This window comes from Vanessa tameamea, chromosome 10, assembly GCF_037043105.1.
Source record: "Vanessa tameamea isolate UH-Manoa-2023 chromosome 10, ilVanTame1 primary haplotype, whole genome shotgun sequence".
NCBI lineage: Eukaryota > Metazoa > Arthropoda > Insecta > Lepidoptera > Nymphalidae > Vanessa > Vanessa tameamea.
Window position 1 is genome coordinate 2,736,811 of NC_087318.1, and position 20,729 is coordinate 2,757,539.

A 20,729-nucleotide genomic window follows, 5' to 3' on the forward strand; every position below is an offset into this window, starting at 1 on the left:
GTCTCGAAATTCCACAACTGCAAAACAATGCTATTAAACAAAATGTTTAGGGTTCACTGTGTATAGAGGTTTAGTGTTAAGACATACATACACATGAGGCTAAATTCAATCCAAAACATTGGTACATATAAACATAGGTTGGGTAAATGTCCAAACTGAAGATATCGAGTAAACATTACGCGGAGATAACTTAAACAATGTTTAAGACAATCAAAACAATGTTATTAATATTTGTTCATTATCGATTATTATAGTGTATAATGCCTTTAAAGCCACCTACCCACGGTAGTAGATTTTTTTGGTAACCCGAATACCATACCCATCTTTTACCTAGATCACTAACAAGTCTGCAGTAAAAAAAAAAACAATATTTTGCACTCAAATCATTATTGCACCATTAACCGAAATAACGAACTTAGGTGATGAATTTTCAAAAAAGCTTGAACTGTCTTTATGTCATTGACATAAGTCTAAACATCGATTATTTCTTTCTAACATTGAAAAATTAGAAACTTTCATCCCTCATTTAACGCCGTAAGAATGATGAAATATAAAAAATCCTTTCTTAATGCTTACCTACGTTCCACCAGGAATGCCTGTGCAAAAATTCATCCTATTAGATCATCGATTCAGGATGTACGATGTATGTCAGTAAGTCACTTTTAAATTGGATTAAATATATATAGGTACTAGCTTCTGCCCGCGACTTCGTCCGCGTAGATTTCGGATTTGTGACAGGATTGCTTATCTCAAAAGGAAATCAAAATAACCCATAAAGATACAAAATCATTTTTTTTTAAATAAATAGAAGTAGGAAGATGATTTTTTTAAACTTTGCGAAAATTATGAAAACTTTATTTAACACTATGCAGATCATGGATGTGATGTAAATAGTTTTATTATGACTTGATTTTTGATTATGTAAACTTATTTACCGACAATTTTCTTCTATACATATAATTAAGGAGTAAATCGACCGAATCTGTAGGTGTACATTGAATATTTTTTGAAAATTCAAAGCTTATTATACTTTTATATGTTTAATAGAGGTCGTTCGCGGCAGCCCGCGTGAGAAGCATTATCGGCGTGCCAACTTATAACGACAGTTCATGAGGTTCATGAGCCCAGCGGGGTTCAGAGAATTTAAAAAATTCTGGGGGTAGTGCTCTGCGTCTTCGATGTTAGTGACGGTGTCTATGGATTTATAGCACTTAACTTCACCCGGTACTTTCTGCATAATTAAATTGTTTATTTCGTTGACTGTTTCATTCCTGGGAGAAATTATTTTGATAAGGATTAATAGCATGAGTAAAATAAAATGTAGTCCAAAACAAATTCAAGATTTTTAAATAAAAAAAATGGTTGTTGTGCCTCACTCGACATAGATAGGTATAGTGTGTCGCGGACTTTTTTGTAAATATTTATAAGATCTACAATTAATTTGAACATTTTATGGTTCTATCTTTTATAGTTTAAGCAACGTACGCAAAATAAGTAACTTTCTGGTTGATTTTTTACACCTTGTGTCCGAAAAACCCAAATAGCTTACGGAACCCTATTTTTTCAAAATAAAATTTAGCCTATGTTACTCGTGGATAATGTAGCTTTCGAATGGTAAAAGATTTTTTTAAATCGGTCCAGTAGTTTTTGAGCCTATTCATTACAACTAAACAAACAAAGTTTTCCTCTTTATAATATTAGTATAGATAAGTTAAGTAACACCATGTATAGTATTTATGTCCCATTGCAACCCAATGCCTTGTCACCGCTGACTGTGATATATTTTTATTTTATAGAGAAGGGCATACGTGCTTATAGGTAACCTGATGGAAATTGATCGCTACCGCCTATAGATATTAGCGTTATAAAGAACATTAACCATTGCTTACATCGCCAATGCCAATGTCCCTTGTGCCTGTAATTACACTGGCTCACTCACTCAAAACGAAACAACAACAATCTCTTCACAAGTATCCTGCTTCGCGGTAGAATGTATGAGTGGGTGGTACCAATCCAGAAAGTCTTGCACAAAACACCACACCAAGTGAGATTAATTATAAAAACAAATTTATCAAATGAAAATTTAACGGCGTTTTCTTCGTAATCTTAGTATAATTACGTTGATAAATTATCCCACTGACATTATAATGAGGTAAATATTGTTCGTTTGTTTTTCAGGATTTAAAATGAGTATTTAATCTTTGATACTCAGCGAGAAGTTAATTTCCGCGAATCGTACTCGATAATTACAAATATTTAAACTTATTAGTTAAAGCTAAATCTAGTTTCGAAGTAAATAATTGCTAAAGTTACTAGTAGAATGTTAAAACATTCGGCGAATATTTTAATTAATAATTTTATTTCATCGATGGTTTTTGCGGTCCTGATTTTTTATATCATATATAATAGGTAGGTAGATTGGCAAACGGGCTACCAGATTTTAGTGGTTACCGCCGTGCTGCAAGTAATATAAACCATGTACTTTGTCAGTAGTTAAACTGGTCCTTTAAATTGCCTATTTTATTTCTACATAAACAATTAATATATCGTGTGTTATATATACAATAAATAGCTCGTAATATTTATTTTATTAATAAGTTAAAATATATAACTCCTGCTTAATGTATGCGCCTGCTTAATGCGAGTTTAATGCCGTTTCTTCTCGCTGGAGACTGCTTTCCGAAACGGTGTTAGTATTTTAATATCGATGATTCAAAAACGCTTCGTTGTGAAGTTTACTTGAATAAAATTGATTTGATTTAATTTGTAACTGTCAAATTTCATAACTGAATTTTAAGCCAGTTCCACCAAACAGATTGAAGCCAAATTTCGGGAGCTGGTCTCAATGTAATATATTGAATTTAATTTGTTTTGTATACCGCTTAAATTAAAGTTACTTTCAATCAACAGTGTATAATATATACAGTGTGTATATATTTAAAAAGGAACAGTAATCATTAAAGTTTCGGACGCATCGGCTATCGTCTCTTATATAGTAGTTCACAAGATTTTACTATATAAATATATATATATATAACTATATTGTATATATAGTTGTTTAATCCGATTAAGGACTGTAGTATAACAGCAGTACGTATTCGTTGAAAAATATATTGTAATCGCTTATCTCGATTTTATAACAAAAATAATAATTTGATTAGTTTTCATTTTCGGTTTAATAGTCTCATGCAATATATATTAAAATATATATAGTTTCAGATATTTTGACTAATTACGAGTATTAACGGACGCAGGACGCAACAGCTTTTAAATAATATGAGTGATATTCATTACACTTCGATATGATTAAGAGTATTCTTACATAGTGCAATACTTTTTGTGCTACAAAAAGATATTTCAAGTTTCGACGTATAAAGAAGTTTAGTAGCAATCGAACTTACTTTGAACAGTACGTGAGATAAGTTTTAAGCAAAACTCGAATCTCAATAGTTCAACGGTAAATGGTACCGTCTAGCTATATAAATACCGGCAGGTTTGATTCTGATCCTTTAGATCCTATTATAGAACTTACATATGTTATGGTATAGATTGCAGCCATGGCTACTGGCCCTTTTGTTGGAGTAAGATTATGAACTGTTGGAGTTGTTCAGCAAAGCTGTTCCAATGCGGCTTAGTTAAAACATATGTGGTATCATCCGAAATTTATCTTCACCGCCAAATACGAGATCATTTTTGAACACAGATCAAGTACATTAAAATTCAATGGTAATTTTCCTCCTGATCGGATTTGAACCCGCAATTAAATTGCAAATAGAATGATTAGAGCAAAATAATTATACTTATTGGTTAATTGTTTTGATAGTGTACAATAAAAAACAAATGTATGTCATATAATATCATATACATATTCTACAGCCAAACAGTAATACTTAGTATTCTGTTCCGGTTTGAAGGGCGAGTGAACCGGAAAAACAGGCAAAAATTATTAATATTTCAGTACTAACGTTTGACAGTGGTGACCACTTGCCCAATTTTCAGTCCACTTATATTACCATCTTTAAAAGGCGAATTTCGGACATATTCGAATAAAAAATCCTCTATGATTTAAGCGTATAATGTAAAAATAAATTTAGCAGTTGTTCTATTTTCCTAAGCTTTTCTAAAAACATATTATATTAGTAAAACATTAATATTGTTTTAAATTATGCAAGACTAACATGTACCTATGATATTTGTAACTAACCATATATGGGCATCCCGTAAGTCCGAAATATATATATATATACTTTTTTTATGGTGTTGGTTGGCGGACGGGCATATGGGTCACCTGATGGTAAATGGACACCACCACCCATAGACAAAGGCGCTGTGAGAAATATTAACCATTCCTTACATCACCTATGCGCCACCAACCTTGGGATTAAGATGTTATGTCCCTTGTGCCTGTGATTACACTAAATAAATAAATCATGTAACATAGAAAAAAAACTTTTATACTAAGACAACAAAAATGATTTGTAAGGGAGAACTGTCACAAAAGGAATTACCTCTCGTCTTTAGATACGATGAGTAGTCCGCAACACCAGTTCTTAGACGCAGACATTGAGTATCAGTTAAAGTGGTCCTATAAATAATAATATGCTTTCTTATTTAAGAGCATTTTTTGCACTTATAAGAGCAATGCAAGTTAATTAAAATACCTACAATAATACAGTCCTAACTACAATGTAGATATAGATTCTACATAAACAAGATGGCACCCTTTACGCAAGTGACGGCAACTATTATAAAAAAAAAACAATTCGATTCTGCTTGCGTAATTGCGAGCCGGACTCGCGCTCTGAGGGTTCAGTACCGTATTGCCCCTTTACTTGTGCTATAAGGAATTTTTACTTGCCAAATTCCACGATTCTAGGTCCACGGGAAGTACCCTATAGGTTTTAATTCCCTTGCGAGTGCGATTGACATGGTAAGTTTTGACGGACATACTGACAGATAGACAAACGCACGCACAGACGGACAACGAAGTGGTCTTATTTGGGTTTCATTTATCCCTTTAGAGTTACAGAACCCTAAAACATTTTTATAAATATAGATCAAAATATTATTCATATAAAAATATTATTCTCCCTTTGTTATGGATTATAATAAATTATGCGTCAGAAGTGGATTGCAGTATCAGTAGTCAGTTCTTCTTTTCCCGTTATCTATACACTGAAACTGTCTGACTGAAAGACAAATTCACTGCCTCGCTAGTCTAATAGCTATCTTATAACGTCACCGATCCCATGGTCTTAGGTTTAAGCCCCGGGTCAGGCCAATAAAAAGTTATTGGGTTTTTCAGGCGAGTAATTTTTAGTAACAGCCGGAGCCCGATAGTTTGTAGAGCTTATATGTGCCTTGAAAAATACGTGAAGTCCTCTTTCAAGTCTTGTCACATTTGCCGTTCTATCGGTATCGTTAACAGCCTGTAATTTTCCCAATGCTGGGCTAAGGCCTCCTCTCTCTCTGAGGAGACGGTTTGAAGCATGTGGCAGAATTTCGTTGAAATTAGACACATGCAGGTTTCCTCACGATGTTTTCCTTCACCGCCAAACACGAGATGAATTATAAACACAAATTAAGCACATATAAATTCAATGGTGCTTGCCTGGGTTTGAACCCGCAATCATCGGTTAAGATGCACGCGTTCTAACCACTAGGCCATCTCAGCTCTCAAATGAGAGTACACTTACACATAAATAACGTGTGCGAAGCTAGGTACCTCTCCCTTGGGAATAGCGTCGTGTCTATTTATAGCTTTAAAAAAATCAACATATTTTACGATTAATGTAAGTATAATTCTTATTATGTTTCAATATCTTTCCCTGAAAAGAGCCCAAATCGGTGCATTACTCTGATTACTAGTTTTGTGTGAATTCAGAAATATACAAAATGACTGTTTCAAAACCTCTTGTGAAATGCAAGTCGTATGCCAGTATATTATTGGCCGCATGCTTTACCTTCATTAAAAAATACATCTGATTTAGGAAAAATAATTTACCCAAAATAAAGACGCCAATATTCGACGCAGAAGACACGCGGAAGAAACGTGGATATTCCTCGCTCTACCTGCACAATCACATCGAGACAGATACGTAAATATGTAGTGTTTATGTATGTGTGTTTATGTATCCGAGAGCGACAGATTTGACAGTTCCTTACACTCGATGAAAGTAATAACCAGTTTGCACCGGTTCCTACTACTATGTACTAGACAACAGTTTCGCATTTTATATAATATTTTCCAAAGTTACATTAAAACATATTGTAAATATTGTTAATAACAAAATTTCTTATTGGCAATTTGACCCATTTGAACCTACTGAGATTTATTTGCAATTTCGAGGATTATAATAAGATAGAATTAATTCAACCCCAGTTATCACTTCAATGAAAATTATTATCAAATATGAGTCAAGTACGTAGCGTGACACCATTCATAAAGACAATTGTTACTTATTATGACTTTTTTTTCGGACTGTGTATTGCGGTTCTTGTGACCTCTCCAGCATCACCTGGTGAAGAAGTGAGTGCCTCCTGTGAGGTCAATCACGATGTCGAAGTCGGCAGGAATCACGTGTGCATTGTACATCTTCATACGCCACGTCCTTGACAAGTCGTGACGAATGAGGTACCTCGACCCTGCCGGCTGGGTCGATGTGTGTTGTATGTGTTTCCTAACAGATTAATATTGTCGAACGTAAGTCTGTCGACAGAATTGTGTAAGACGCGAATAGGATGCTAAAGGATATGATCGAAGTTATTTATTGCGCTGTTCTAAACTATATAGGTATATAAGCTATATAAATATAAAAATATGCATGATTCAGAAACAATAATTTGATTTAATAAGTGTCATCTATCGGTACCAGCTTGTGACATATGTCCTCAAAAGAGGTGAATACCTGCTTAAACACATCTGTCTAGGCCAAATTAACCTTGACCTTGTGGGGAGGCCTAACCTAGGGCAGATAGGAAAACCTACAGTAGTCATGCTGAAATGATGATGATATTGAAAAATATTTCATTTAGAGTGTCTTTATCTTTCAAATCCTCTTTAATATTATCACTCAAAATTTTAAACGTAATAAGTCAATACAAATAATATTTATTCGTATTTGTTTAATAAAATATTCAATCAAATTATATTTATCAGATAAAGTAAAATTAATTTATGTTATTTTGGGCTATTTCGAATTTAAAAATTCAAATGATTTAAAAATCAATAGTCTAATCCAGCAGTTTACACATAGATACACGAGAAAAGATATCCAATGCTTTTACCGCTCTTAGCGGGATTATATATTATTTTAACATAATCCTGAGTTTTAACTATCAATTAAGTTTTTAGTATAAGTTGCAACTAAAACGATTCCACTTGAAACTTTGTACGACGTTTGCGTATTTATATTGGATTATAATTTTGCCCGCATTGCTTATTCGGGATCCATAATATACACTTATCTCTTAATTTATGGCGGTCCTGAGACATAGGGTCTAGTCCCTATCTCTTATAAACAAATCCGAACCGAATAACATCATACCCTCAACTAATATAGTGTGTATTTGTATCGACACAAACATTTTTAGACATTCGATAATTACTTGAACATTGCATTTTAGAATCGCGTGATTGTCAGAATATGTAATGCAATTATTATATCGTTAAACAACAAATTTGTAAATTATAATATTACTACTAATCACAAAGGGCGGCAACGCAAATGTAAGACTTTCGGTGATGGAGATGTTCATTGGCGGGATAGTCCATCAGGTGCTCCTGCACATTTGACCCTACAACAGAAAATAAATTATAAGCCATCCGTGTACGAGATATTATTAACTATTCCCTCACTACTCACACTCACGAGCAGAGAGAAAGAGAGAGATTCTATTAAGAAATCCTTTTCAGAAAACCCCAATATTTTTTTCTATTGGACCGACCTAGAATTCGAACCCTTCTTATAAAAGGCAAGAAATTTAAGTAACAAGACTAGTGATTTTACAAACCCAGCGGTTAGAAAGTTAAACCCCTAAGATTGGGCTCAAATCTAGGACTTTCTATGACTGATACTTCATGTACGTAATTTGTGTTTATAATCTATCTAGTATTTAGAGCTCGGTGGCTAAAAAAAAAGGAATAATAAAAATCTGCCATATCTTTATCTGGGAACCAGCATTGCAACATTGAAGCAACACATAACAACACTTAAAGTGAATTTAAAGCCAGCACAGGTTCGGAACTAAAATACTAAAGTAAGCTTAGCGAGCCAGTGTAGTTATACAGGCATACGGAACATTACATCTCTCATAACAGTTTCCAAAAGTTGGTGGTACATTGGCGATGTAAGGAATGGTTAATATTTCTGAAGGGTTAAGGGCACCGATGACCACTTACCTTCAGGTGGCTTATTTGCCCATCTCATTAAATATGTCCAAAAAAAGATTCTATTCCACCAGATCTTTCTGGATGTAAATGATCTGAAAGACGTGGTTGATGGTGTCATCAACTGCCAATACGACATCTATTATAGGAACCGACTCACCTTCAATCTAGAGCGTAGTATTATATATTACTGAAAAAAATGTCTGGTACTTAAAAAACAATTTATTATAAAACTGAAAAAAAAACTTCATAAAGTTTTCTAGTACAAGTAAACAAGTTGTTTGTTAAAACTTTGCTCTTGATGTTTACAAAGCTAAAGTTATACGTTTACTCGTAAGTCTTCTTTGCTTGTTAAGAATTACATTTTCCAGTCCAGTCCAAATATATATATAAAATAAAATTGTTCTGCTAAAGACCTGATATTTCCTTCACAACAGAAACGTTTAAAGTTCAACGCAGTTCTTTGTGACAAATTACAGTCTAGTAAAACAGAGAACGAAATGAAAACCTTTTAATAAATACATAGATAGAAATATTTAAGATTACATAAGAATTAATATCATCAAGTCCTTTACTGTATACCAATATAAATTGAAAATAGTTACTGTATAAATCATGACTGGAGTCGTGGCAATAATTCTAGCAGTATTTCTACATTGAATCGAATATAGATCCTCTGGGCATAAAATGAACCAGCTCTTCTATCACCAGTAGAGGCAACAAGGCGAGATTTTATACTTTTAATTAAGCTTTTAGCACTACTACTCCATGGTCCAAGTGTTTCAACAGCAAAACCTAAGTAAGAAATTACAAGACAAAACACGTTAAGAAATTAAAAGAAAAAGTAATTTTGATTCCTCTGCACCAAAACTTGCTTAAATACAGTATGCAACAATCGCTTTTATCTAGCGCGTTTTATGTATTTATATATTATTTAGTCCAGAAAATCATTTATACCTTGATCATGACAAATACCAATACAAGAATCTGCGGCAGCAATTTCTTCAACTGTGAGAACGTATATACCAGCTTGAAAATTTCAAGAATGTCCTAAATTACATTGAAATTTATTGCCTCGATATTCAAAACTTTCCCAGTGGAAACGATTTGCTCCTCTCCGTTTGTTTTTCAACTTATTTACATTTGTACCATCAAAAATCTATTATATTTCGGCACTTCTGGTGGTAAATTTTAAATGTTTTGGTCTTTATCTCGTTAAAAAATAAAAATAATTGGATCTTTATAATGATAACTTATAATGAAGTATTCATTGTAATTTGTACAAATATCAAAATTTAATGGGCTCGTTATCTTAACAATACTTACAGAGTTTAATTTTTATACAATTAATCAAAAGTTTTAACAACACTGCTTTTCTAATAAGATTTCGCAATTATAGGCCTATAGCCATCACCTCCTTGTTCTCCAAGGTAATAGAGTCCATTATAAACTGCTAGCTCCTGGCGGTACCTAGAGGAGTACCAGCTGATTAGTGACCGCCAATACGGTTTCCGTCAGGGTCGCTCAGCCGGTGATCTTCTAGTTTACCTGACTCATAAATGGGTGGAAGCAGTTGAGAGCAAGGGGGAGGTATTAGCTGCCAGTTTGGACATAGTGAAGGCCTTCGATCGCGTGTGGAACAAAGCGCTTCTTTCGAAGCTTCCTTCCTATGGGCTTCCCGGGAAATTATGCAACTGGATTACCAGTTTTTTGGCAGACCGGAGCATCAAAGTTGTTGTCGACCGTGCATGCTCTGACTTAAAATTCGTCAATGCTGGTGTTCCACAAGGCTGCGTTCTATCAGCCACTCTGTTTCTTCTGCATATCAAAGACTTGTTGCAAATCAGTAACATTCACTGCTATGCAGACGACAGCACCGTCGACACTTCATACACCAGCCGTGCTAATATTTCTCGGGAAAACGTCGAAGAAAACTGGAACAAACTTGTGTCTGAAATCGAGTCTTCGTTAAACAAAGTCTCGAACTGGGGCATGCTAAACCTAGTCCATTTCAACCCCAAAAAGATGCAAGTTTGCGCGTTAACTGCTAAAAAAACACCATTTGTCGTATCTCCACGATTTGAGAACATTCCGTTAGCCGCCACAGCTAGTATCGGAATACTTGGCGTCGATATTTCGAGCCTCGTTCAGTTCCGCGGTCAATTGGAAAGCAAAGCCAAATTGACATCAAAAAAGCTCGGTGTGCTCAGCAAGGCAAGACAGTATTTCACGTCGGCCCTAATCGTCTAAGACAAGGCACAAATTCGGCCACGCATGGAGCACTGCTCTCACCTCTGGGCGGGCGCTCCCCAGTACCAGCTCCTTCCATTTGACCGTTTCCAACGTAGAGCGGCTTGAATTATCGATGATCAAGCCCTTTCCGATCTGCTTGATCCTTTGGCTTTGCGTAGAGATGTTGGATCGCTCTGCATCTTCTACAGAATTTATCAGGGGGAATGTTCCGAGGAATTGTTCGGAATAATCCTGGCCGCTGAATTTCACCTTCGGACATTTCGTTAAAATTCCAAATATCACCTGCACCACCTAGATGTCCGAAAATCTACAACAACGCGATTTTTAAGACATTTTCTGCCTCGCACAACCACTCTGTGGAACCAGCTTTCGCCGGCGGTTTTTCCGAACCGATACGACTTGGGAACCTTCAAGAAAAGAGCGTACTCCTTCCTGAAAGGCCGGCAACACACCTGCAAGCCCCCCTGTGTTGCAGAGATGTCCATAGGCGGTGGTAGTCACTTTCCATCAGGTGAGTCTCCTGCTCGTTTGCCACCTCTAACACAAAAAAAAAAAACTAAATTGGTAAATAAGTATTATCGTTCATTTTACTTTTTAGTTTCGTTTTATTGGGTAAGTAAAAAAAGGTTTTGATATAACTTTAATAATACGAATATAGCCCATCCAATAGATTTCAGTACACACAGATCTCAGATCTCCTAATTAGTCTTTGAAGGAAATAAAAATGATCTTTTGGTAATACTTGACACTAATTCATCAAAGCCACAAAGCTTAAAGATTTATCGATTTTGTCGACGATGTGATAACGATACGACACGATAATTCGGTGTACAAAGAACAAACTGGCCACTAGCAGCAGCTTACACTACGTCATTCCGATATAAGAATGGAAAGTACATTCGAAATTTAACGGTCATTTTAAAATTAAATGTGTCTTCGTTAAATGGTAAAAACTTACTTAGGAGTATATGATAGTTCGATGAGTGCGTATATACTACTTACCTTAATTGTATCACTTTCTGACTTATCACAATGAAGTTTTATATCGAGTGTAGAATTTTGTCATAGCCTATATACGTTCACCTGATCAATACGTGGTCACAGTACGTCACTAGCACTTTAAATTTATTTTCAACATACAAATAAATATTTTTGGCTATGGTAGGTTAAATGACTAACATTTAAGTCGAGAAAGTCTTCTTAGAATAAAGATTTTGGCATTTAAAACGCTCGTAACGCTATTAAATAAACTCTTTGAGATATTCGTATTTTTGACAAAATGATATTCTTGACAATGTCCACATGAATAAAATATTCCAATTTTAAGTAAAATGCGTATGATGTTTTTAATTCACTTCTAACGGATTTTCGTCCAGGGCATCTAATCACACATAATAAATGAAAACTCAACTTCACTCGCTGTTCAACATGATAATCTGACACGATCAAAGATCGTAGAAGAAGAATCGATGTGTTTTTTTTTAGATTTTACGTGTTTTCCGAGGCATGTCGACTTTAACATTGCCAGCTTCCTGAACTTGTATTTATTACAAAAACTCAATATTTTTTATTGACTTTAATTAAGTAGGTATCCTAATAACTTATATATAGTACCTATCTATTTATTTCGTATAAGTCGTAAATAATACATTTCAATATCTTTTAGATCACTTATCAAAATTACAATATATAATGTCCAAAAATGTATTAAGTACAGATATTTTTTGTAAAAATTATAGCAGTACTCGTATTATGTTGTACGAGCTATTACGATCACGCGATTCGATGTTGCCTGTAATAGGAAAATATTTTTACGAGGTGTAAATTATATTAGAGCTTGTATTTTATAGTTAACATGCAACTTGTAAAAATATTTAAACTTTTACCCACTTAACAACTGTGTGTATTGTATTACTCGAGCATAAGTCACACACTTCCTTTACTAATAATACGAGTGTAAACAATTTATCATGAGCGTTGCTGTAAAAATTAAAATGTACTTTATCCAAGTAGACTTTTACGAGTACTTTTGAATCGTCATTTTACAAACGTTTAAGTGAAGCTACCACCGACTTGGAATGTAAATTCCGAGGAGACCCGGCAAGAAACTCAGTAGTTACTCTTTTCCAATATTTAAAATACAAAGTTATTTTACTTCAACACAATTATATATGTACATAATATATAATCTTGTATATGCTTTTTTTATTACTATATTTTTTTACAAATGATCTGAATTCATGAATTAGTTATGTTAGAATCTAGTTACTTTATACGTTAATGTTTAGTCTTCTCTGAGACACGACGAATATAATGGTATTAATTTAATGTCAAAATATTCAGCAGTTTTTACGTGATCTAATTATAATGGGTACCTCGTTTTATTGTCCCCACTGGTGACAGGAGGGATGGTTCGTTTTTTGTTGCTGTTTTCTATTTTTTATTATTAATTAATTTGTATTTATATAATTACAGCTTTAATGTATATTAAAAAAAAACATATGAAAGGTATGCCATTACATCATCCCATTACGTTAAAGGGGAAAAGACCCAATTATCGACTAAAATCGTTCAATTCCAAATAGGCTTTATATAAAAAAAACTGTATCAAGATTATTTATTTTACTATTCAATTATATTTAAAAAGCGTTGTTAAAGAATTTTCCTTAAGAGTGAATAATGAGCCTTCTTCCATTTGTTGGCACTTATTACCAATTATCTTTTTAATTATCTATAAAATTTATGGTCTTAATTTATGGTCTTAATTTTAATGTAAAATATAAATTCTTAAAGTTACATTGTAAATACCGTTAAACAAAAATGAAACTTTTATTCCCATCGAAAAATATTTTTCATGTGCTTAATTTGTGTTTATAATTCATATCATTTTCTGCGGTGAAGGAAAACATCGTGAGGAAACCTGCATGTATCTGATTTCAATGAAATTCTGTCACAAGTATATCCACCAATCCGCATTGGAGCAGCGTGGTGGAACCTTCTCCTCAAAGGGAGAGGAGCCCTTAGCCCAGCAGTATGGTATTACAGATACTATGGAATACAACATATCACAAAACAAAAGGAATTAGTTATTCTTTAGTGTCAAGGTCTGTTGACGAAAGGGACATTTGCCAGACTGGCTAGACTACACTTATTTAAAATTAAATTAAAATATATTTAGGGTGTCAAGGTTAAACTTAAACAATGAGTCTTTTTATAAATTTCTGAATTTACGGATTACGGAACGTATGTAATATAATTACAATTACAATGTGATAACGTCAAGTGTTATTAAATGAATCGATAAAAAGGTTTAATTAAAACAAACAAGTTTGAAATCTCAATAATTGTGCTCCAATAATCTCTAAGGGACTAATGTCGACGACGATCATATTGTCTTCCATACCGATTCCAGATACGGCGGCCAATCTCAAGGGAGACTAGCCAACTATGCAAGTCATGTTGTAGTGCACAAATGTGGGCGCAATCTCATGTGCATATGTAATATAATTATGATGAATATGATGATGATTATTATAATGATATCAGATCTACACGTGCTGGCTCGCGATGTCACCGCCTAACTGTGACATCGATCCCATCGCGCACAAAGAAATTTGACAACTCTTTTCTTTGTCGCACCGCCAAAAAATGGAACTCTTTACCAGCATACGTGTTCCCCTCCTCTTATAACCTGGGTGCCTTCAAACGAGGCGTGAAGAGGCATCTTGCGGGCTGGCATGACGAAGGCGACTAGTGCAACTCATTCTTGCTGACTGTACTAGTCATCTTCGCGTTTGGATTCCATTTCCACTTACCATCAGGTGGTGTGGAGTTATATGTCTACCCGGACAATATTAAATAATAATGATGATGAATATGATAATGATAAATGTAATGATGATTAATATGATTATGACGAACATAATGATGATGAATATGATTATGATGAATATAATGATGATGAATATGATAATACCGAATATGATGATGTTAAATATAATGATGATTAATATGATTATGACGAACATAATGATGATGAATATGATTATGATGAATATAATGATGATTAATATGATAATAGCGAATATGATGATGTTAAATATAATGATGATTAATATGATTATGACGAACATAATGATGATGAATATGACTATGATGAATATAATGATGATGAATATGATAATAGCGAATATGATGATGTTAAATATAATTATAACGAATATAACGATGATGAATACGGTGATATCGAATGATTTTGATAATTTCCTACTGACCCATTTTGGTCATGGTAGTCAATCTCAAGGGAAACTAGCCAACTGCGCAGGACTTTTTATATGTACAACGCAATACCAAGAGTACGAAAAGAGTTCAGCGCTAGACTAAATGCTTTACGTGCTTGCGTGCTTAATAACATTTCATCATACCGACCTGCGTTTTGATCCCTGGACCTCGCTAAATACGGCCTTATATCATCTACCACTACCACTAGACCAACAAGACAGCCATTAAGATAATACATATAGTATTAATATATATAATTTCGTATTTTCTTATTATTGGCAAAGAGGCAAATTTACTTGAATGGATTCCTTATTTAAATATAATAAAAATATACAATGTAATGTATAGTAAGGAACACCCAAAATCAAAGGTATAAAACTGGCGCGCAGCCCTGTCACGGGCTCATTGGTCGGTTGTCGGTCGTCAAGGAAACATCGCTCAAGTACTTTAAATGTCAGTGTTAAGCGGGTAGTTGTAAATCGAATACTCTGTGTTTTTTTTTTTTGTTATTTAATGTTTAACGGTGTTTATTCTGTTCCATATGTTTACTTTTATATTTGTTTATTAGAGTAAAAAACTGATTGTCACATTATTAATTGTCATATTGTTTTTTTTTTATAACTTTTGAACCAAATTCCTAAATGTATAATATAAAAACAATCCAATGCAGTTACTTCTTCCTTCGATTAAATTTCAAATTGTAACTAAAGTGTTTTAATATACATATATATTACCTACCATTAAAACTTGTTTTATTCAACGTTGATACGAAAGCTACTATGGCAACAGACAAATCAATGAGCGGAAATACTGATGGGCTAGATTTCACATTTGAAAGTAAGTTTAGTCTATTATTGAATAGCCTTTCCGAAATAGTGACAAAACATTTTACATTAAATGAGAAATTCGCTGCAACTTTACGGGACGGACGGGTACAAGTTATTGAGTTTTCATAAGCTATAAAATTGTTGCTCCTATGCCTTAAATCTTCGATTGTGTCGGGTTTGCCATCCCATAGAATTAAAAAGTGAAATAATACCGTTACATACTAGCGTACTATAATAATTTTCCTACTGTACCGTATAACTATGACCTGCACTAGACTCCAGCGATTGGCTAAATCGGTCTTGGGGCTCATAACCTAACTAACTAACCCATTAAACACCACTAATACAAAAAGGTATAAAAAAACAGGCTTTTTATAACCATTTTTCTATGGTATTTTATTATTTTTAAAATCTCTATTCAATTAATAAGTCAAAATACTGTCTAAAATTTAATCAATTTAACATTTACGATAATGTGTTTCATGCACTTTTTAAAATAATGAATTATATAAACACTGATGGAGTCTGTCAGTAAGTTCTCATCGGTGACAGTGGCTTGATCGCTTTTTATGTGCTGATTATATTTTGTAGAGAAGAAATCATATATACTCATATGTAGAGGTCAGTGTCGTCATACGATTAAAAAAAATAGCTGCAGCGTACGACGACGCTATCATATATATAAAAAATTGACATATTTTTATAATAATGGTTTTAATATTAAATGTACGTACAATATACAAAATTACTATATTCCAATTTTTTTTTATATAAGTGTACATCAACATTAATAAATAATTACTTATAGGTATGTTTATTATTTTCAAAGCCGTTGTAGAAAGTTTGTAGTGTGCTATATGATTCCGATGATAATATGCTACGCGTGACCTTAACTTATATTATTTATTTATTTATTTAATTAGAGAACATACAGCCGTTGATAAACAAAAATAACAAATACTTAATAACTATTAGGCCAATAAGAGTTCTCACATATAACATTAAAAAGACTATTATGCTAAGGTTTTAGTTATTCATTACAAATAAATTATGCTATACTCGTATATTGGTATTTATTTTTTACAAAATATGTTCTAGTTATGGTTTTTTTCCAAAACCTATTGTACTCATAATTTCGATACACGGATCCCAAGTTTATTTGATAATACTAGTGATATATATTTTACCGCCACATAGGAACAGAATGTAACATTAATTTTATTTAAAAAAATATTATATCTATTGTATTTATAACAATGTCTACACCGATAAATTGTTTCGTTTAAGAAAATAGAACTGTTCTATATTTGAAATCGTTAAATATTATAACATTTTTGTCCTCAGTTGAGAGTATGGAAGACGTTTGGGTAGAGCTCCGAGCGCCACGGTTTGTGGTGCACGGCCACAGCGCTGTGATGCGCTGCGAACACAATGTCGACCCCCAAACTTTATATAAGGTAAGCTTCTCGTTTTTAATTCAATTTTAACAAAATAATCTGACAGGATAAACCAATGGTCCCTTAACGCAGAACCAACCGCTACATACAATACAGTTACAATATCGCCGTAGCAATCCCGTACGTTTCGTCTTGTCTACAGAAGTGACGTAACAAGCCCGTACGCTACGTCTCGTCTACAGAAGTGACGACCGCAAGCACTGAATCAGAACTTGATAGAGAACTGAAATTTGAATATCACCTAAATAAAATCAATAACGTATCACTGTAATGGGAAAATTATGAAAAAGAAGAAGAGTTTATATAATATTGTGCGAATGTAATAGTTTATTTTATATTTATGTATTCATTGCCAAAGTTCCTTTTATTAATACTGAAAATGTTTGTATAAATGTTAGCGTAGCACCTTTAAGAAATATTTTGTGACAACCGTGGGCGTACTAGTGAGAGTGCGAAGAGTAGAAGAAAAAAGTGACATTAATTATTGAAATACATTCATCTTACAATACGCATACAAAGTCGTAATATAAATTTAAATTCAAAGCTGTTTAGTGCTTATTGCTTATTTTTTTATATTCTTCATAAGTATAAAAGATCGCTCTTAAATAATACTTCAGATAGTGTCTTCCAAACGCGCGTAGCGTAAACGGTAAATTATTTTGCATAAAACGTATTTTTGTGTGTCGGAACCTCAAAATGTTTTAAAGCTACACAAGAACATAAAACTCCTCTACTTTACACGAAAACTGAAAGCGCTTTCATAAATATTTTGTGGACAAATTATTCAGAATATTATAAAGTGCATGAATTTTAAACTAATTTTGCTGGTTCTAACTGCACTGAGTTTTCATGTTTGTCCTTAAAAATATCTCATGCTCAAGAGTGGAGAAAACATCGTGAGGAAACCTACATGATTCGGATAAAACATTCAAATCTTCTCCTCAAGTAGAGAAAGAAGTCTTTGTGTTAGCCCATTAACGAGGTGTTATAAGTCATATAAAATATAAAACTTCTGATGAAATCGAATAGACTCCGTGATTATTTACAAACAGACATAAATGATTAATATGATTCTAAAAAATATAAATAATTAGATAAAAACCATAAGTATAATAACGTTTAAACATAAATTTATTTATAACGATCAGCACAAATAATATATAATTTTAACAGATATCAGAGTGTTTTCTGCAAGCAAATATACCCGCCCATCTCAGCAAAATCACCTATCCGACTGAGAGAGACGTGTAGATAAATTACATTTGGATGTTTGACGACGCAACAAGTCTGACAGCTGAAGTCGCAAAAATAGATAATGTAATAAAATAGAATATAAAATCTTTTTTTTTTTTTAATAACCGATTCAAAGACTGAATTTCGTGGATCCATTCGTATTTGACCAACAGAAAATCAACTGTTCAAACTTTTTTTTAATTTCTCTAAATGTTTCAATAATTCGATATTTTTTTTAAATCGATAATATTTGTTTACCAATTTAGTGTATATCGGTTGTGCGTTAACACTCAGTGTAATAAATCGGTAACTAACCCGACCAAAGAGCAAAAGAGTCAGTGACTTTACGTGCTATCCAAGAATGTATTATTTCCAATATTTTCTCAGTCGCCACTGGGAAAATAGGGAATTAAATATTTCTTGACAGAAAAACCGTATATCTTTTATTAGTCTGACGAGTGAACCCAGGATCGCCTTATCTACAGCCAGACTCCAAACTTCAACTGTATATAATAATAAAAAGATCGCCCTAGTTGATATCAGAATAGATGAAGACGCGTTTATTGCTAGTGAATTGCTAATATAAGGAGGTAGAAAATGAAACGCGAGATAAAAACCCGCTGTCAGAATACCTTCCCACGCATTACTTACATTGAAAAGGCAACGAGTATATTGTTTTACAGATAAAAACTATTACAGACGTATACATTATGTTTATAAATAGGTAGCTTTAACATAATTACTCTTTACACGACATAGACTCACCAAGAATGGATTTTTGGAAATTTCAATTTTAAAGTGGAAAACTTTGTATGAATTTGTATGATTTGAATTTAGGCATCTAGTCGGTATATATACACTGCTAACGCTCTGACAAATGTTAATAAAAATAAAAATCTAATCAAACTGAAAATAATTATTTGTCAGTAGACTTCATCATCCCTTTAAACTTTGCTGATTTTTTATCTCCTCAAAAGGAAATAAGCTCCAGGCGAAGGCCTGAGTTTAGTCAGACACTAACAGACAGTTACTTATATTTAATTACTTTTATACATCAATATATAAATGTTTTAATATTCTTTGCATTTAATAATATTAAAATGATTTATTCATGTATTGATTAATTAACTTTATTACTCAACAACGGCCTCATCTCCTATCGAGACGGCCTGGAACTCATTCCACCATACTGCTCAAATCCATGTTACAGAATACACGTATTATATCAGAACTTTATCCGACGAATCATGTAAGTTGTCTAATGATGTTTTCCATTAACGCAGATCACGAGATGGATAATAAATGGAAAAATTATCGGTTTAACAATGTCATCATTCAGTATGAAATTGGGAACATATTGATATTAAAAATAAATCAAAATTCGACCTCTTGTCATTTTTTTTTTTATTATTATTTCTTATGATTAGATTGCATTGTGCTGGAATAAAATTTATATTGTAAAGAGAACAAGTTGTTTGTTTTCATTTAAAGTAACTCGAAATTGACAGTTTTCACTCTGTAGTTTATAGATAGCCGAAAATTATTTAAATTTAGTGGTACGTAAAAACCGACAGAAATTGAAAATTAAAATATGAAATAGTCCAACGTAACTTGAAAAACGGAAACATAATTATGTTGAATCAATACTTTTTGCTCAATTCGGTTGAAATTTTGAATAGGCGGTTCAAATTGCAAGTAAAATTAACTCATTCGAACGCAGTGTAAAACCAAGCATGTGTTGTATATTTTAAATGGCCACTGATTACCATAATTTTCTGGAAATACTATTAGAGTCATGTATGTAAAAAAAAACGATAGGAAAATCATAATATAACCACCTTGAGGTCTGACGTTGTGGCGTAGGCGTGGATCGTTGGCTCTGCACAGGCGAAGATATATTAGGCTTACCTCGCATGACTTCACACGAATTAAAAAGAGATCTAAACATAATACCATACAATTATATAATTATAATACCATCAAGATCGCGCATAATCTGTTTGCTTTTAAACTCCAAGAATACCTATTGTACGTATCCAGACGATTTTTCTACTATGTTCCTAATGTGTACGAAAATAATATAATTTGATAAGATATATATATGCATCTCGCCTGACGGGTAAAAGGGTCATCTGATGACAAGAGGTCACCAGTGCTCTAAATTGGCACCGTGAGAAATTTGAATCATTCCTTACTAAACCAATGCACCACCAACCTTGGAACCAACTGAGATTTTATGTCCCTTGGGCCTGTAGTTACACTAATTCACTCACCCTTCAAACCGTAATA

General features: G+C 33.2%; 1 protein-coding gene across 1 annotated transcript in view; it reads left to right on the forward strand.

Annotated features, from left to right (window-relative positions):
• The window catches only part of LOC113404017 (uncharacterized), a 118,909-nt gene that overhangs the window by 68,410 nt on the left and 29,770 nt on the right, over positions 1-20,729 (forward strand). Inside the window, exon 3 of the mRNA XM_026644748.2 lies at positions 17,095-17,207. Within this exon, the coding sequence (XP_026500533.2) occupies positions 17,095-17,207 (113 nt within the window). The remainder of the gene's footprint in view (positions 1-17,094; positions 17,208-20,729) is intronic.